This window comes from Cnephaeus nilssonii (genome assembly GCF_951640355.1).
Source record: "Cnephaeus nilssonii genome assembly, chromosome: 3".
NCBI classification, from domain to species: domain Eukaryota; kingdom Metazoa; phylum Chordata; class Mammalia; order Chiroptera; family Vespertilionidae; genus Cnephaeus; species Cnephaeus nilssonii.
This window is the reverse complement of record NC_137074.1, coordinates 80,649,000-80,665,789: the sequence shown is the minus strand read 5'-3', so window position 1 is coordinate 80,665,789 and position 16,790 is coordinate 80,649,000. Positions and strand designations below refer to the sequence as shown.

The window sequence follows — 16,790 nt, the reverse complement described above, 5'->3', positions numbered from 1 at the left end:
AAGATGTTTACTTAGAGCAATAATATGACAAGCAGAAGTGAATGCATAGCAACTCTCACATCACATAAACCTCTCCAGCCAATGCTGGCTTTAAAATCACTGGTGACCTAAAAAAAAACAAAACAAAATACAAAAATCAGACTGAGGGGATAGATGAAAATGACCATGTCAATCAAATAAATTATCTTCTTTTGTGCTTCAATAATGGATGAAGCTTACAGTAACCCTAACTGCTGTTTTGATGCCTTGTATTGCTTCAGCAACTTGACCTTGGGTTTATTTCTCTGGAGTATAGCTTTGAGCCCATGTGAAGTCCTTTTCCCTGAGCAAATTTCTTGTCAAATGAAGAAAAACAACAAAAAATTGTCTCTATAGAATTTCACAAATGACAACACTGAAAAACCACCTTTCTGAATGAATTTTCTTTCTTCTTCCCATTACACACACACACACACACACACACACACACACACACGTACGTATGTGAGAAAGCAAAACAGAACAAAACAAAAAGTTGGACACTTCTCCTTCTTCCCTTTCATGTAAACTACTTAAACTATAAATGTAATATAGAGTATAGCATACAAAAATCATTATGGAATAAATGGGGAAAGGTAAAAGGTAGATTGTTTTTTAAACATGGCATTATTAATTTTAAATACTATAAGAAATTCTCTAAGTCTAATTAGCAGGTACTTAGAGGATTTTCTATAACACATAAATTTAAACTCTTTGTAAATGATGCTTCTATAGTGTATGATGGTCCTTTAGGAGAGAATTTTCCAAAATTGGTGTTTGACTATTCCTGCCTGCACTTTGTTTACATGATTGATTTGGACTGTCCATTTAGGTATGGTAAGCAAGTAAATTCTTCTCTAGAATATGGCAAATATCTAACCAGAGAAATAGAAATAGATGGCTTTAATGTATAAAACTTGGGTGTCATATATGAGTATTACAGAACTATTAAATAATGTTACTAACTTCCTAGACATGGCAAGATTTTCCTGCTTCTACTCTTCCCTCTATTAGCTCCTTAGACTCCCATCAGCAATTCACAAAGCCGCCAAAGTGATCTAAAAAAATAAAACAAAATCCCTAATTTTATCACCACATGGCTTGAAGCCTTTCAGCGGCTTCCCATTGCCACAAGAAAGCATTTCTTTAAATGCTTTAGGAAGAACTTCATGATCTTGTAAGCCCTTCATGATCTCCCTGCTCACTGCCTTAGCCTCCATCTCTTCACTCCCCTATCTCACACTCTACTCTCCCATTGTGCTCAGCTTCTCTCAGCACTTCTAAATCTGTATGCTCTCTCTTTTGTACCTGCTCTTCTCCTGCCTGGACCGGCCTTTCCTCCCCTGTCCCTGATCTCCTCCCCCGACCCACACCTCTTTATTCATCTAACTCCAGTCTTCCATAAGGTGCCAGCCACGATGTCGTTTTCTCTTGGAAGCCTTCCCTGACTGTCCCCACTCATGGCACCTGTCACATTTCATAGCATCATTTATTATGTGTTATTAGATGGTAAGTACTTTCGTGACCTTATTATACTATATCTCCAGCATTCCTTTAAGTAATATTAATTTGATAGCTATTGTGCCAAGACTCATTTCTAAGCTCCGAAAAAAAAAAAAAAAAACAGCAAAGAACCAAGCAAAGAAGTTCCTGCCTCGGAGAACTTATATTCTGTACACACAATAAATAGTTGTTGGCAAGAATAGAGTAAAAAGGGAGGGGTAGTAGAGAACAACAGAAAAAGAACAGATAGAGAAGAGCACAGAGTGAAATAAGAAAGAGCCAGAGACATTCAAGACAAAAACGGAAAGGGCTCATAGAAATCCAGGTTGGTCTCTTTAAAAATATCGCCTCACCACAAGGCAGGCCCTCTACTACTTAAAACTTTGCCATTGGCTTGCGATACCATTTGAAATGACAGACATCATTCCTTACTTCATTCTACCTGCAGCCCAGTACAGGGGATTCTGTCATGTTGTGCCAGTCAGCCTTCCAGCGACGTCCTCCGGAGCCATCTGCTGTCTGCAGTGAACAAGGCTGCAGACCCCAGACGATGTACTTACGCCTAAACAAAATGAGCTGGGAGCTATTTTAAAAGCATTGCTTTTCCAAAATTTATTCACTGGAAAAATCTGCTATAAAACAGTGAATATGTTATGCAAGTAAAATTAGACCTTTCAACCTGCTTGGTATGATGCACAATTGCACGCACTTATTGCAGATGATTCTGCCAGAAATAAAGTCATTTTTTTGTTTTATTAGACATTTAGTGCAAAAGGTCAAAAGAGAGGTTTAAGGTCCCTGTCATCCTTTATACTTAAGAAATTAAAATAGCTCATTTACACCACTTTTTTTACCACGTGAAGCAGATCTTTAAGCCACAACAAAATGAGGTTTGAAAACAAAGAAATCAAGCCAAATTATGTGTGATTTCGCACAGATGCATCCCACATTGTTAAATTCTATTTGCTAGGAACACATTTCAACTTACGGTGACATTGTGGAGTCCTGTAGCCTAATCTAAACGTCTAATCAAGCCAGCCACCGGTCTCCTCCTTGGACTCTAATCCAGCAGCAATTTCAGGCAACTTGAAATTCCTGGGACACGTTGTGCTCTTCCACCCCTCTGTGCCTGTGAACTCACCGTTCTCTCTGAAAGGATGTCCTGTCTCTGACTTATTAGTCAGACTCCTACGCTTCTGTTAAACTCTACCTAAAACATTACCTCTCGGTGAGGCCTCTCTGCTTCTCCCCATGCCCATCCCAAACAGCTGACCCTCCCCTCTTGCCACCGAAGGAATCTTGCACAGGCTTCTGTTGGAGTGCTCACCCTCAGTGCTGCCACTATTTGTTTACTTCCAAGTCTCCCCTGCTGTGAATAATTTAGCATTAAAAATTAGTATCTTCATGATCTCCCTGAGGATAAGGAGGGTGTCTTTGTGATTCAAGCACCTGGCATGTGAGATGTGTTTTAAAAAATGTTTGATCTGAAAGAGAAAAGTGAATGAATAAATAAATGAATGCCATAAGTGACCTTCAGCGCCTCTCCCTGGGCAATGCCCTTAATACCCTGAAATAGATTGGGAAATTTCCCTTTCTTGTTTTCCTTATCGTTAACCAAGTTCGTAACGGTGACCACAAAGGAACTGAAAAGTAAAACTTAAAATCCACTTCTACAGTATGGTTCTGAGACCGTGCTTTTTATTTTACATCATTTGCCTAATTCATCTCATCCAGTTATCCTCTCGGCAAATAACCATTCTAATCATAGCACCATGCTAAATACAGTAAAGTAGATCACTAAGAATAAAAGCACCTCCAAGGTTTTATTTCCAAAATTTGTCTATCCAGAAAGTGCATCTACATTTTAAAAAGCCAGCTAATACATAGAGGATATATGATACTAAGTGCCAATGAGTGAGGTAGACAATGGGTGTCAAGGAGTGATCATTTGAGTCATGAACAAAATTGGAGCTAAAGGAAAAGTTGACAAGACAGCATTCCATCTTAGAATAATGGAATGAACAACGTTTGACTGTGTACGTTTTCTCAGCTAAGACACTGGGAATGTAAGAAAACTGTCCCCCATACTTTAATCAGTTTTTCCCAATGTTAAAGTTCATTTAGAAATACTATCATTTTAATAATTTTCTCAGCTAAAGTCTACCTTCAAACTTTATTTGTAGTAAACACTTTTTGGCATTTCCAGCTCCTGGTACTTCCAGACTTTTCTCAAGTTCTTGCCCACCTTTGGCTGTGAGCCCCTGTGCCCTGTCCTTCCCGTGTAGTAACGCTTCCTCCGTCTCTCAGACCCTGTGTGCTCTCCTCTGTGGAGTATCCATCAGTCTGAGCAGCTGGTCCCAAGCAGACCACCTCTAAAGATGTCCCTCTGTCCTCTTGCTCTCCTGCTCAGGTTACACTCAGAGCTAGCCTTTCTGACCAGGGCAATCAGAGGTCACAGTTCCGCTCTGAACTGATGTATCACAGCACTACATGCGACACCCACAAGAGAGACCTGCGTCTCAGACTCGTTCACGCAAAGCCCTGTGGATCTGTCAGGAAGGGTCCGATTTAATGTAGAAAGTGCCGGTGGGCATATGATGACTCGGGGAGCCACTGAGCTCAGCTCTAACCCCTTCTGTCTGTTTCCTTAGGCAGAACTGGAAGTCGTTCCTTCTTTTTTAACTTATTGGGGTATTATGTGTATTAATAAGTCATAGCATATGAAACCCTCACATGAACTGCAATATCACACAATCCAAACTCCTCAATTTACAGAGACTGTAATTTGCCCAAAATCACACAACAAATTAGTGAAACAAGAGGGATTAGAAGCCAGGTGTTTGGCTCTAACGTTGCTTTGTCTCTCCACACTGCTCTCTCTCCAAAGTAAGCACCCCTGGGTGTGTGAGAATCAGCACAGTGTGTGCCCTACATACTTCCTCCATCCTAGTCAAATATTTGTTTTCAAACAGGGCTTGCAAATGATATTAGTATAAATGTAGACATGCCTCATTTTATGCACTCTCTTTTCCTAATAACAGAATCTGAAGTTTTTCCCCAAATAAATAACATTTAACTATGGATAGAAATCGTCTAAGTACTAATTGCTGCTTTTGATTGGTATTATCCTCACAGGGAACCTGATAAGAAAGCAAAACATTCACTCCTTAGTGGTTTATATCAATTTGAGGCCATTCAGATAAAAATGCTTTGTATACACTCAAGGGTATATACATAACTATGTTAACATCCTATATAATAAAGAGGTAATATGCAAATTGACCATCACTCCAACACACAAGATGGCCGCCCCCATGTGGTCAAAGATGGCCACCCCCATGTGGACACAAGATGGCCACCACAAGATGGCCAGCAGGGGAGGGCAGTTGGGAGGGACCAGCCCTGCAAGGGAGGGCAGATGGGGGCAATCAGGCCTGCAGGGGAGAGCAGTTAGGAGCGACTGGGTTGGCAGGGGAGGACAGTTGTGGGGGACCCAGGCCTGCAGAGGAGGGCAGTTAGGGGTGACCAGGCCTGCAGGGAAGGACAGTTGGGGGCAACCGGGCCAGCAGGGGAGGGCAGTTGGGGGCTATAGGGCTGGCAGGGGAGCAGTTAAGTGTCGGTCAGGCTGGCAGGGGAGTGGTTAGGGGGTGATCAGGCTTGCAGTCAGAAGTGGTTAGGGGCAATCAGGCAGGCAGACAGGCGAGTGGTTGGGAGCCAGCAGTCCTGGATTGTGAGAGGGATGTTCCAGATTGAAGAGGGTGCAGGCTGGACTGAGGGACAACCCCCCCGCCTTGTGCATGAATTTTGTGCACCAGACCTCTAGTTTTATATATTATACTAGACGCCTGGTGCATGAAAATTCATGCACTGGAGGGGGGGGTCCCTCAGCCCGGCCTGCCCTCTCTCACAGTCCAGGAGCCCTCAGGGGCAGGAGGCGACCCAGTGATCAGGGGACGGTGATGCCCCCATCACACCTCTGCTGCTGCCACTGCCAGCAGCGCAAGTCTCGGCCGGCCCTGGTTACCTGAGCCTCGGGTGGCCCTGGGCGGCTGGCAGCCACCATCCGAGGCTTGCCTGTGCCTCCAGTCGGCCCTGGGCAGCTGGGGGACTGAGGTGACTGGGAGACTCCAGAGGAAGGTTCGCAGAGTGGCCGGGCCCACCTGGGGGCGGGCCTGGCCTTGCCGTGCGCCTGCCGCCCCGGCAGGGCTGAGGGGACTGGGCGCTGCCATCTTGTGGCTGAGGGCGCCTCCATCTTTGAGGATGGGGCAGTCAATTAGCATATTCCCTCCTTATTGGCTGTGGGCACCGCCATCTTTGAGGCCAGGGCTGTCAATTAGCATATTCCCTCCATATTCACTATGGGTGCCACCATGTTTGAGGGCGTGGCAGTCAATTAGCATATTCCCTCCTTATTGGCTGTGGGCGCTGCCATCTTTGTGACAGCATGAGGGTCAATTAGCATATTCCCTCTTTATTAGATAGGATTAGTAGTTAATGTATTAAATGTCTCTATATTAATGGTCAAAAATAATCCTTTACTTCCTTTTATGATTTATGTGGTACATTTTTAAAAACTATTATCTCTGTGCTAATTTCCGACTATAGATTCATTATAATACACTGGGGAGGCAACAATAAAAATAAAGTTTAAGAAAATACACTGGGAAGGGAGTAGAGGGGTAGCTAGTCTTTCACATAATGAAATTATAAAGAAAAAAGAGAGAGAAAGAGAGTAACTGGAAACAGATGAAATATGGAAGAATGCAACTGTCTAGAGAAGAACGGGAATTGTACTTTTAGCTCTATTAGTATCCTCTATCCCCTTGAGACCATACCCTACAGTATAGTTGTAAAACCATAATGAATTATAGGACACTTTTAAAAACATGTCTATACTGTCAGTGGGTTTATGTATCTACATTCAGATACAGCGGCAGTCCTCATAATAATGTACATCTAATTCTCACACATTACAGTAACAGTGTCCTGCTTTACCTATTCTATAGGATGGAATAGAAGATCTAATTTCACAGATGTCACCCCAGAATAGTGTTATTCACTTAATGATGTAGCATCTATGTTCTCATCAAAAGAGAGTACTGAGAAAAAGACAACTATGAATTATTTTGAGGAGCAATTTAGGAGGAAGCAGGTGAAAGGATTCTAATTCCTGAGGCTTTGAGTAGCACTATAAACTCTGTTTTATTACAGGAACAAAAAATTAGCATTCACTGAGTGTTTATACATTTAGAGAATGAATAAAAATGTGGAATAGTTTAGGTAGATAGTGTAAGTAGAGGAGACTGAGAAAGTCTTTCCATAGTTAAGAATGTTTTTTAGAGAGTGGAAAACAAAGTGAGTTAGCAGTTCATGTTTATTTGAAGTCATTTCCCATTTGTCCCTATTCTTTATGAAAAATATGGTCTAAATAAGTTTCAAAAATATAGAATTGTTTCATAATCAGAACAAGAGGTTGGGTTAAATCAGAGTGGGGGAGGGTGACAGCAATGTCCAGAGGAGCCAAGGGGATAATGGAAGCAGGTCAAGTGTGTCCAGTGACTTCGTGAGGTGTGGTAGCATGGAGTGCCAGAACCCACACCCTAATGACATTTAGATCCACCTTAAAAAAGTAGCCACACAAAATAATGTCAGGCCCATTTCAGCCCAAGGGTGAACAGTTGGTAAACTCTGGATTCATAAAATCAAAGCCTTGAGACCTCAGTGAGCACCCAAACAAAGGTGGTTGGCACAGGGAATGAAAGCCTGGAACAGAAACAACTGTTAGGAAGTCTTTGTCTTATATAAAAGTATGAAAACAGTTTGTTTCCTATGTTTGTGGCCTGAAACAATGCTATTTACCATAGATTTCTACAGTGCTCATCCTATAAAAACTGGTTGTTAGAACCAATGACTTATATTTTTAAAACACTATGCCAAAAAAGGGTCTTATGCTTACAGCACGAGAGTCTTGGTATAACATCTATGAATCCCATGATACTGCTGCAAGATCGTGGTGTGTGTGTGTGTGTGTGTGTGTGTGTGTGTGTGTGTGTGTACGTACATGTGCACTTTTGAAGGGAGAAGGTTTGTAACTTTTCCAGTGTGTCACAACCCCATAAAGAGAAGAGAAACACTCAGGAAAAGGCAAGAAATCCAGAGAGAATCATTATCACACAGGTACGGCTGTAGGCAGAAATCAGGCTGCCAACATTCAACCATAGATAATGTTCTTTGATGACAGAATCCTACCTGTGAAAGAATAAGATGAAAGAGATACATCTTCAGTCTTAGAAGGGCACAAATAGGACAATGGCAGGAATGTAAGTATGGGTCCAAAGTCACTGGACCAAGATATCCAGATTTCCTCAAACTAGACAAGATATGATCTAAATTACAAGAACTTGAGTCAGAGCTGGTCCATCAGCAGAATTGATTTGGTGCCCGGCCAGAGTGGCTCAGTTTGTTGAGCATTGTCCTGTGCACTGAAAGGTTGCTGGTCCGATTCCTGGTCAGAACACCTACCTGGGCTGCAGGTTTGAGCCCCAGTTGGGACACATGCAGAAGGCAACAGACCAATATTTCTCTCTCTCTTCTCTCTCTCTCTCTCTCTCTCTCTCTCTCTCTCTCTTTCTCTTCTTTCTCCTTTCTTCTCTTTAAGCATGTCCTCAGGTGAGGGTTAAAATAATTGATTTGGTGCTTCTGGCTCTTAAAAGCCCGTGTTTTAGAAGTTCACCCCTGAGCCTGGGCACTGTTGGAGGTGGGCTTAGTGACTCCAGGGGGGGGAACTGGGATACTGGTCTGGGCTGGAAGCCAAGCAGATCCTCCCAAAAGACAAATTTTAAATACAATAACGTAAGGAAACAACATTTTATTAGTACCTACCATGTGTTGGCAGCTTAGAAGTACCTCATGTGTATATCTCATTTAATCCATTTAATAAAGTTATCTAGAAGCCAAAATGTGAAAAGCTTTCTCAACTACAAATGAATTCATTCTACCATAGTCCTCAGTCTTTCTTCAAGGAAGGGCAAATATTATCCTCATATTTCAGAAAAGGATAAAACTTCACACAGTACCAAAGTTGTCTAGATCAGTACAGTACCAAAGTTGCCTGGATCAGAAAAGCTCAGTGAAAAAAGAGAGTACATGCCCCTCTTAGACAAACATAGTTATGCATTATTATATAATAACTAGAGGCCTGGTGCACAAAATTCATGCACTGGGTGGGGGGCGGGGGAGGTTTCCCTCAGCCCAGCCTGCATCCTCTCCAATCTGGGACCCCTTGGGGGATGTCCGGCAGTCGGACATCCCTCTCACAATCTGGGACTGCTGGCTCCCAACCGCTCACCTGCCTGCCTGCCTGATTGCTCCTAACCGCTTCTGCCTGCCAGCCTGATCACCCCTTAACCATTTCCCTGCCAGCTTGGTCACAATGCCTAAATGCTCCCTTGCTGGCCTGATCACCCCCAACCGCCCTCCCCTGCCAGCCTGGTCACCCCCAACTGCTCTCCCCTGCAGGCCTGGTCACCCCTAACTGCCCTCCCCTGCTGGCCTGATCGCCCACACTGCCCTCGCCTGCTGGCCATCTTGTGGCAGCCATTTGTGACCACATGGGGTGGCCATCTTGTAACCACATGGGGGTGGCCATCTTGTGCGAGGGTGTGATGGTCAATTTGCATATTACCTCTTTATTATATAGGATTTCTTGATTTGGGAACACAAATTAGAAAGAAATGCTCACAGATAGACTTTCTCATGATCAGTAATTCTCATGAGAAAGAAAAATATCCCCCTAATGAAGGTTGTCTATATAAGTAGTGTGTGTGTGATCTTTCTCTGATTTGTTGTGTCTTCCGAGGACACCATAGTGAATCAGGCACAATGCTGATTCCTCTACCAATGCTTCCAAAACCAACTACCTCTGCTACTGATAACAAATTATGATGTGAAGTCATCTTTCATTAAGCACATTAACTCTTCTTTTGTTGAGCATCAGTAAGTCTCCATATAATGAATTTTTCAAATAACCAATCGTTACACATTGAGCTTAAAAAACAAAAAGAGCCCTAGCTGGTTTGGCTCAGTGGATAAAGCATCTGCCTGCGGACTGAAGGGTCCCAGGTTTGATTCCAGACAAGGGCACATGCCCAGGTTGCAGGCTCAGTCCTCAGTAGGGAGAGTACAGGATGCAGCCAATCAAAAATTCTCCCTCATCATTGATGTTTCTATCTCTCTTCCTCTCCCTTCCTCTCTGAAATCAATAAAAAATATTTTTGAAAAAGAAAAAGTCAATGTCCTTGTTCCGTACTTTCAACATGTTTCATAGTATTTATACCATTGCCTTCTTTTTAAAAAGCAATTGAGTTGTTTTCACCCTTCCTTACCAATTAGAATGATCACTGTAACCATAAGTGACTGGCCTGGATTTAAATAAAATAGGAGTATGCTCTTCTCCTTTACTGTCTGTCATCAGGCTATCGGTTCACACAGTCTATTTACCAATTCATATGGCCTATCTCCTTATGGTTCAATGAGATACTGTAGGCAAATATTAAAACACTAGGAGCCCAGTGCATGAATACGTGCATCTTGAAAGGAACTGTGGGCTGCGAGGCTGCAGTGGGCACAGGAGTGGGTCTCGGCCCATCCTCCATACCCCCGCCCAGCCGCTCCTGCCATGGCCCCCAATCCCCTCTCTGCCAGCAGCCCCGCTCCCATGCATTGACGGCCCCAGCCCCGCTCACACCGACTGAAGGTGTGGAGCAATTGGGGCCGGCGCCAGCAGTGGGTGTGAGCGGGACCGGCACTGTCAGAGGGTGCAAGCAGTGGCTGCTGCCCTGATCGCCCCTCAGGAGCAGGGGGAGGTAGAGAAGCCCTCGGGGGCAATTGGTGCCATCAGCCGCCACTTGCACCTGCTGATGGTGCCGAGCGATTGGGACTGGCGCCAGGTGCCAGCAGCGGGTGCAAGTGGCAGCTCCGGCACTGGCTGCAGGTGCGAGTGGGGCCAGCACTAGCAGTAGGTGTGAGTGGCGGCTCCAGCACCTGCAGTAGGTGCGAGCGCTTGGCGAAACTGCGGCACACAGGAGCAAAGAACTTCAGTAACCACCAGAGGCTCACCCCAATGACAGCGACTGGCGCCCGCCTTGGTCCGGTGCGCCCCCACTCACATGCTCCACCATCCCGCGGAGCCCAACACCCACCATGTTCCGCGCACGCCCCCTGGTGGTCAGTGCACGTCATAGCAACCAGTTGTTCAGTTGTTTCAGTTGTTCCACCGTTCAGCCTATTTCCATATTAGCCTTTTATTGTATAGGATGATAGTTTACCATTTTATTCAAATCCCCTCATTTTGCTGGTCTAAAACATAAGACCCAGAGTTAAGACTTGCCCAAGTTCATACAACTGTGGACTTGCGAGGCTGCGGTGGGCACAGGAGTGGGTCTCATCAGTGGATGTGCGCGGGGCTGGGGCCGTCAATGCGTGGGAACGGGCCTGCTGGCAGAGAGGGGATTGGGGGCCATGGCAGGAGCAGCTGGGCGGGGGCACAGGGGCATGAACTTGTGCATACAACTACTTAGTGATAGCTCTACCTAGAATATGCAGCTCAAAAAGAAAAATATTTAATCAAAATTGTCATTAGAAATTCCTTAAATTAATCTTTAACCATAGTATGTATGTTTTCTGTACTGTAATTCTTATAATTATTAAAGTTTGGGTACCACAGAGATAAACTGAGGAAATTTAAAAAGGACAGTCTGTAGGGAGATTGTTGTCTATTCAAACCTGTTGCCTTTAAGATAACCATCAAATCCAGTAAATGAGAAATGAAGAGATTTCTTTTTGAGTTCTTGTTTCTCAATGGAATTTTTCATCTGGGTTCAATAGTGAACCACTATATTGAAATTGATTGTGTCCTCTGTTAAAGATTAGAGGATTAGATTTTAAAACTCAGATGTTAGTTAAATATGCCTATAATACAACTCCACTCCTGGGGTGTGGAGCTTACAGCATACAGACTCCTGGTTCCCTCTTCAGCACTTTTCCTGCTACAACCTCACTACCTACTTATTAGACAACAACCCAGAATATGATTTGAGAAACAGAAATAACAGGTTTGCTAACAACTTTTTCAGTGGCAATCCAGTTTGCTTACTTCCTGTTTCTCTTTCATATCCTAAGAAAGTAACCGTGCTGTATAAGGGAGATATTAGTGAGTGAGAAGGCTTTTGAGTTTCACTCAGTCATTTTGATCAGCATCTTTGGTAACCTTTTTTTCCTCATAAGCATATGGTAAAGCAAGATGCACCGTTCGAATGATTGTGATTTCAATCTAAAGTACTATTTGTTCATTCCTGAAACCCGAGACATCTGGTTGTTAGTGCTTTGAGAAAACAGTACCTTGATGTTTTACCTCTGTCTGTGATTGAAGATCATGGGCAAAAATGGGTAGATGAGATTAAGCCACAAAGTTCATACATTCAATTTAAAAAGAAGAAGGCTTCTGTGCTTCTAAAGTAAGAAAGGGGATAGAGATCATGCAGTAATCTGAAGGACCTCTTCCTTTCTTATTCATCTTGCACTTAGAAATAAACTATATCCAGTATATAGCCTCCCATGGGAAAAAGATTTAAATACAGCCTATCTCCATCCCATATATATTCAGAATTATTCCATTGTATGCATACTGTCAGATTCATATGACCATGCATTTTTGTTAATTAGAATTGTATCTCCTATATCGAAATTTCTGTGCCAATTTTTCAGACTTTGTTTTAAGATTTATTCTAGCTCACACTTTCCATTACAAGACGACACTGGACTAGAATTGGAAATAAAGATGTACTGGCCATTTTCTTGCTGTGTCCTCTCATGCCTTTTCCCTGTACCTGCACACCTCTGTTGTCTCTTCGTCTTCATCAATCAAACTGGATTAGGGCGCACCCTTATGACCTCATTTAACTTTAATTACCTCTTCAAAGGCCCTATCTGTAAATATAGTCACGTTGGGAGTTAAAAGCTTCAACCTACAAATTCTGAGGCTAGCAATGCTATTCATTAAACATTCTATACTATCTTGCCCTTGAGGAAGAAAATAAAATCTTAGGAAGGAAAGTGGTAAAATTATCATTCATATGTCATATCAAGTTATATAAAATATAAACTTACATGTAAATCATTTATATGAGATATCATTTATGAATGCACATGAAATAACCCTTAGCTATGTTTTTTAGCCTGTCTTAATGGAACACGCAGAGATCTGGCAAAGGATCAGCCCAGCAGACTAACAATCCACATACTGTTTGCCAGAAGAGACAAAGAAAGATCCAGAGTAAGACATGCCAGATGAGACTGATCTCTTGCATCTGTTTTGAGGTCAAATCTACAGATTTGGCCTTTATTCTTTGGAGGTGTGGCTTCCACAAGCCTGAGGCTGACTTAAGTGGCTTCAAAAGGCAGAGCCACCTGACTGAGGTGCCGCAGCCACAAGCATGCAATAAACAAAGGCTGCTGTAGAGCTGGGGCACAAATAAGTCTGTCCTTGTCGCCTCCTGAAGGACAGACCACACCGGTCCTTCCAGAGCACTGCTTATGTTCTGTTGGATCATTGGCAGTGTTCCCATGTCTGAACTCTTTTCATGCTCTGTGTTAGGATTGCCAGATTTAGTAAATAAAAATATAGGGTGCCCAGTTAAATTTGAATTTCAGATAAGCAATGAATATTTTCAGTACAAATCTGTCTCATGCGATATTTGGGACATACACACCAAAAAAGTATATTTTATCATGGGAAATACTTATACTAAAAATAACATTTGTTATTTATCTGAAATTCAAATTAACTGTGGGTCCTACATTTTATCTGACAACTCTATTTTGGGTTCAAGAATGAATCCTCCCCTTGCAAATCCCTTCCCCCCACCACCAGCCTCTTAAACTACTATCACCAACTTTGTAAATTTAATTTCCTGGTCTTAATTTGGTGCTGCGCCAGAGCGTGCAAACCCCAGGTTTCAGACTCCCTTCTATTTTACTACTGTAATACATGGTTATGGGTAGTCAATGTTAAAACAATAAAGTTAGTTTGTCCCAACTTTTCTCCCATGCTGAAGTATTTACATGTTTATATCAATGCCCCATAATGCTATTAGGATGGCATTCCTAGAGATCATGTGCTCACTACTGCGGGGAGGACTCTAAACCTGGGAACCCTGGACTCGATCTACTCACCTGTAAAATCCGGTGATTGAATTCAAGGTATTTTCCCCAAGGTTCCTACCAATAAGTCCTTGCTACAATTCTCTAAAATGAAGTTTCCGTTAATGCTCTCATTTGCCTGGTGAAACATAATTGTTCCTATTTCGGTTGAATCGCTTTTCTCTTCAAGTAAGTAGTGTTTAGGTTACTAAACAAGTAGGGTTTAGATGACCCGATTAATGGCTTCACCTGAAAGATGTTAGATCTAAATTCCTCAAGGGCCAAATAATGCCCCCTTTATTTCCTCCCACCCCCACTCGGCCTAACACCAGACCCTGCGCACAGTGGGTGGTCAGATGAAAGTGCCGACAGGGATGAAACAATTTCATTCCGATGGTTCTGACCGTCCAAGTCATTTGCTGGGAACAGGAGCCCTCCCCGCGGTGAGACTGCCGGCTGGGAGCCGCTCGTTGTTCTCTTCCGCCATCTAGTGGCGTCAGGGTCGCTCTCGTCCGCTCAACTTGCTGTTCAGAGCTGCAAAGATTTCAAAGATTGTAAATCAAATAAATGAATTGTTTTATTGTCGTTATAGTAAAAAGGGGATTTATAGAGTGTTTCAAGAGATAAAATGCAATAAATGTTGATAAAAATAAGTATAACACGATAGCCAACTTTAATACCCAAATAGTATAGATTAAATTCATGCAATTTAATCTTTAATATCTTCTGATGTTAACTTGAACGTTGAAGATCAAAAGTATGAACTAGCCTAAAAGTGTTATAATGAAGGATCATCCTTCTCATGTGCTCTTGTATAATGTTAAAGGATTTTTTTTTACTTTAATGTAATCACATTTTCACAGCAGATGAAAATGAAAGGGGAAGGAAATAAAATTCTGATAAACATAGAGAATATCTCAGTTCTGTATTTAACCATTTGTCTTTAATTAAGTTAGAACTTCTTATCATTATTATTAATACATGCAATATAATGTTTAATGAGTATTGAATGATATTTAGCTTTAATGTCCTATAATCTGGAACTATCTTCAAATGGCATGATAGTGTAATTGTGTGAATCTAAAGTGAAAATAAATTTTCCTAATGAATGAAATAAAATATTTCTGAAGTGTGACTTATTTCCCATTAAAGCTGTTTCCACTGAATAACTATTATAGGAAGAATATTTCTGAGATATTAACATTATTCTGGTTTTCTTCTTATTTTTAGTTAAATGCTAACACTATCACCCAGTATTTAGGTCTTTCTAACAAAAGATATTTAATTGGAATGCCGTTTTGTTTTTAACATGCTTGCGAGCCAGCTGAGAAATCTCCAATGTGTTTTCCAGGGTGGGAAAATCCCCATCAGATGGACAGCCCCAGAAGCTATTGCCTACAGAAAATTCTCCTCCGCGAGTGATGCATGGAGCTATGGCATCGTCATGTGGGAGGTCATGTCCTACGGAGAGAGACCGTATTGGGAGATGTCTAACCAAGATGTAAGTGCCACGGGTAGTAGCTGAGCTGTATAAACACATCAGCATTGAGGGGGAAATGTGCCTTTTGCCCTCACTCAGACTAGGCCTGTGGCTGAGAGGAAAAGCTAAGTAACTTTTCTTTCTGAGCTGTATTTGGTGTCAGAGGGCCCAGCTGATGGGCTTTGCCATGTGAGTACATGATCTGCACCCCACAGCTGGGACTTCCACACATGTTATTCTAATGCAGCAAAACCGTGTTTATTCTGCATTAGACCTGCAAGTAACAAAAAAGGAAGAGTAGTGTTTATCTTTTATTTCTTCCTTAGGGCAATTTAACGTGCCACTGTAAACAGCAAAGTATCTCTGACTACATATTGCTTAGTAGAAAAAAATTGAATGTTCTCAGGCACTGTATCATCAATATATGTCATCCGGTATGGTTCTTTTAAGATATGTACATGGCCCTTTATACATTCTGTTTTGTTTCTGTTTTATCTATAAAAATTACCTTGGTGGTTTAATACAGAATAGGATGGTTAACACACATTTGACCTCTGTGACCTATCCAGAGTGATAGAGACAATAGTCAGAAAATGCAAGTACCCAGACGATGCAAATAAGTGTGCTGTCAGAACTGAAAATACATATTAATATCCTACTTTCTCAAAGTATCCAGTGGTTTCTGAGGCAGTGGCAATGGAAAATCACCTCTAATGGGGTTCTGAGTGTTCAAAGGAGAGAACAAAGACAATGGAGCTATAGAAGATCCCTAAGCACACTCAGAGGACGACTGTCACATCTCCTTCCTTTCTGTAGTCAGTTCCTTGAGCAACCCCTCCACATCTCATTGTTCCTTCCCAACTTCAAGTTGTCCAAGTATCTTAAGAACTTATTCAGTTGGTACATTTAAACAATGGAATACTACGTGGAAATAAAAAGAAAGAACTCTTATCTTTTGCAACAGCTTGGATGGACCTGGAGAGTATTATGCTGAGCGAAATAAGCCAGTCAGAGAAAGAGAAGTACCCCATGATCTCACTCATATGTGGAATCCAATGGACAAAATAAACTGATGATCAAAAATAGACCCAGAGACATAGAAGCATGAACAGACTGTTGAACCTCAGAGGGAAGGCCGGGGATGGTGGGTGGGAAGAGATCAACCAATGGACTTGTATGCATATATGCGTAACCCGTGGACACAGACAGTGGGGTGGTGAGGGTGTGAGGAGGTTACGGGAGCAGGCTGGAAGAGGCTAATGGGAAGAAAAGAAGGACATATGTAATACTTTCAACAGTAAAGATTTTTAAAAAATAATAATAACTTATTCAGTCACAGAGTTTATCTGGTTAGCTCACCATGGCTATTGCTTCTCCCTGCCATAAAGTGCTACTTTCAAAGCTGAGCCCTGCTCGGTCCTATGGGTGACTGCTGACTCTGTGGAGAATGCCAGGTCCAGGCAGCAGGTTTGAGGTCATACGCACTGTTCAGGCATCACTCTGCAAAGCACATCATCAACACACAAAGACAGCGAGGCTGGGCCCTGCAGGGCATCTGCCCCTCAGTACAGAGTGTGCCAGAGCCAGCAAC

General features: G+C 42.5%; 1 protein-coding gene across 7 annotated transcripts in view; it reads left to right on the top strand.

Moving 5' to 3' along the window:
- The window catches only part of EPHA6 (EPH receptor A6), a 1,012,702-nt gene that overhangs the window by 932,568 nt on the left and 63,344 nt on the right, over window positions 1-16,790 (top strand). For all 7 annotated transcript variants that reach the window (XM_079766996.1, XM_079766992.1, XM_079766995.1 and 4 more), the window contains one exon: window positions 15,071-15,220. In XM_079766996.1, coding sequence (XP_079623122.1) covers window positions 15,071-15,220 — 150 coding nt within the window. The remainder of the gene's footprint in view (window positions 1-15,070; window positions 15,221-16,790) is intronic.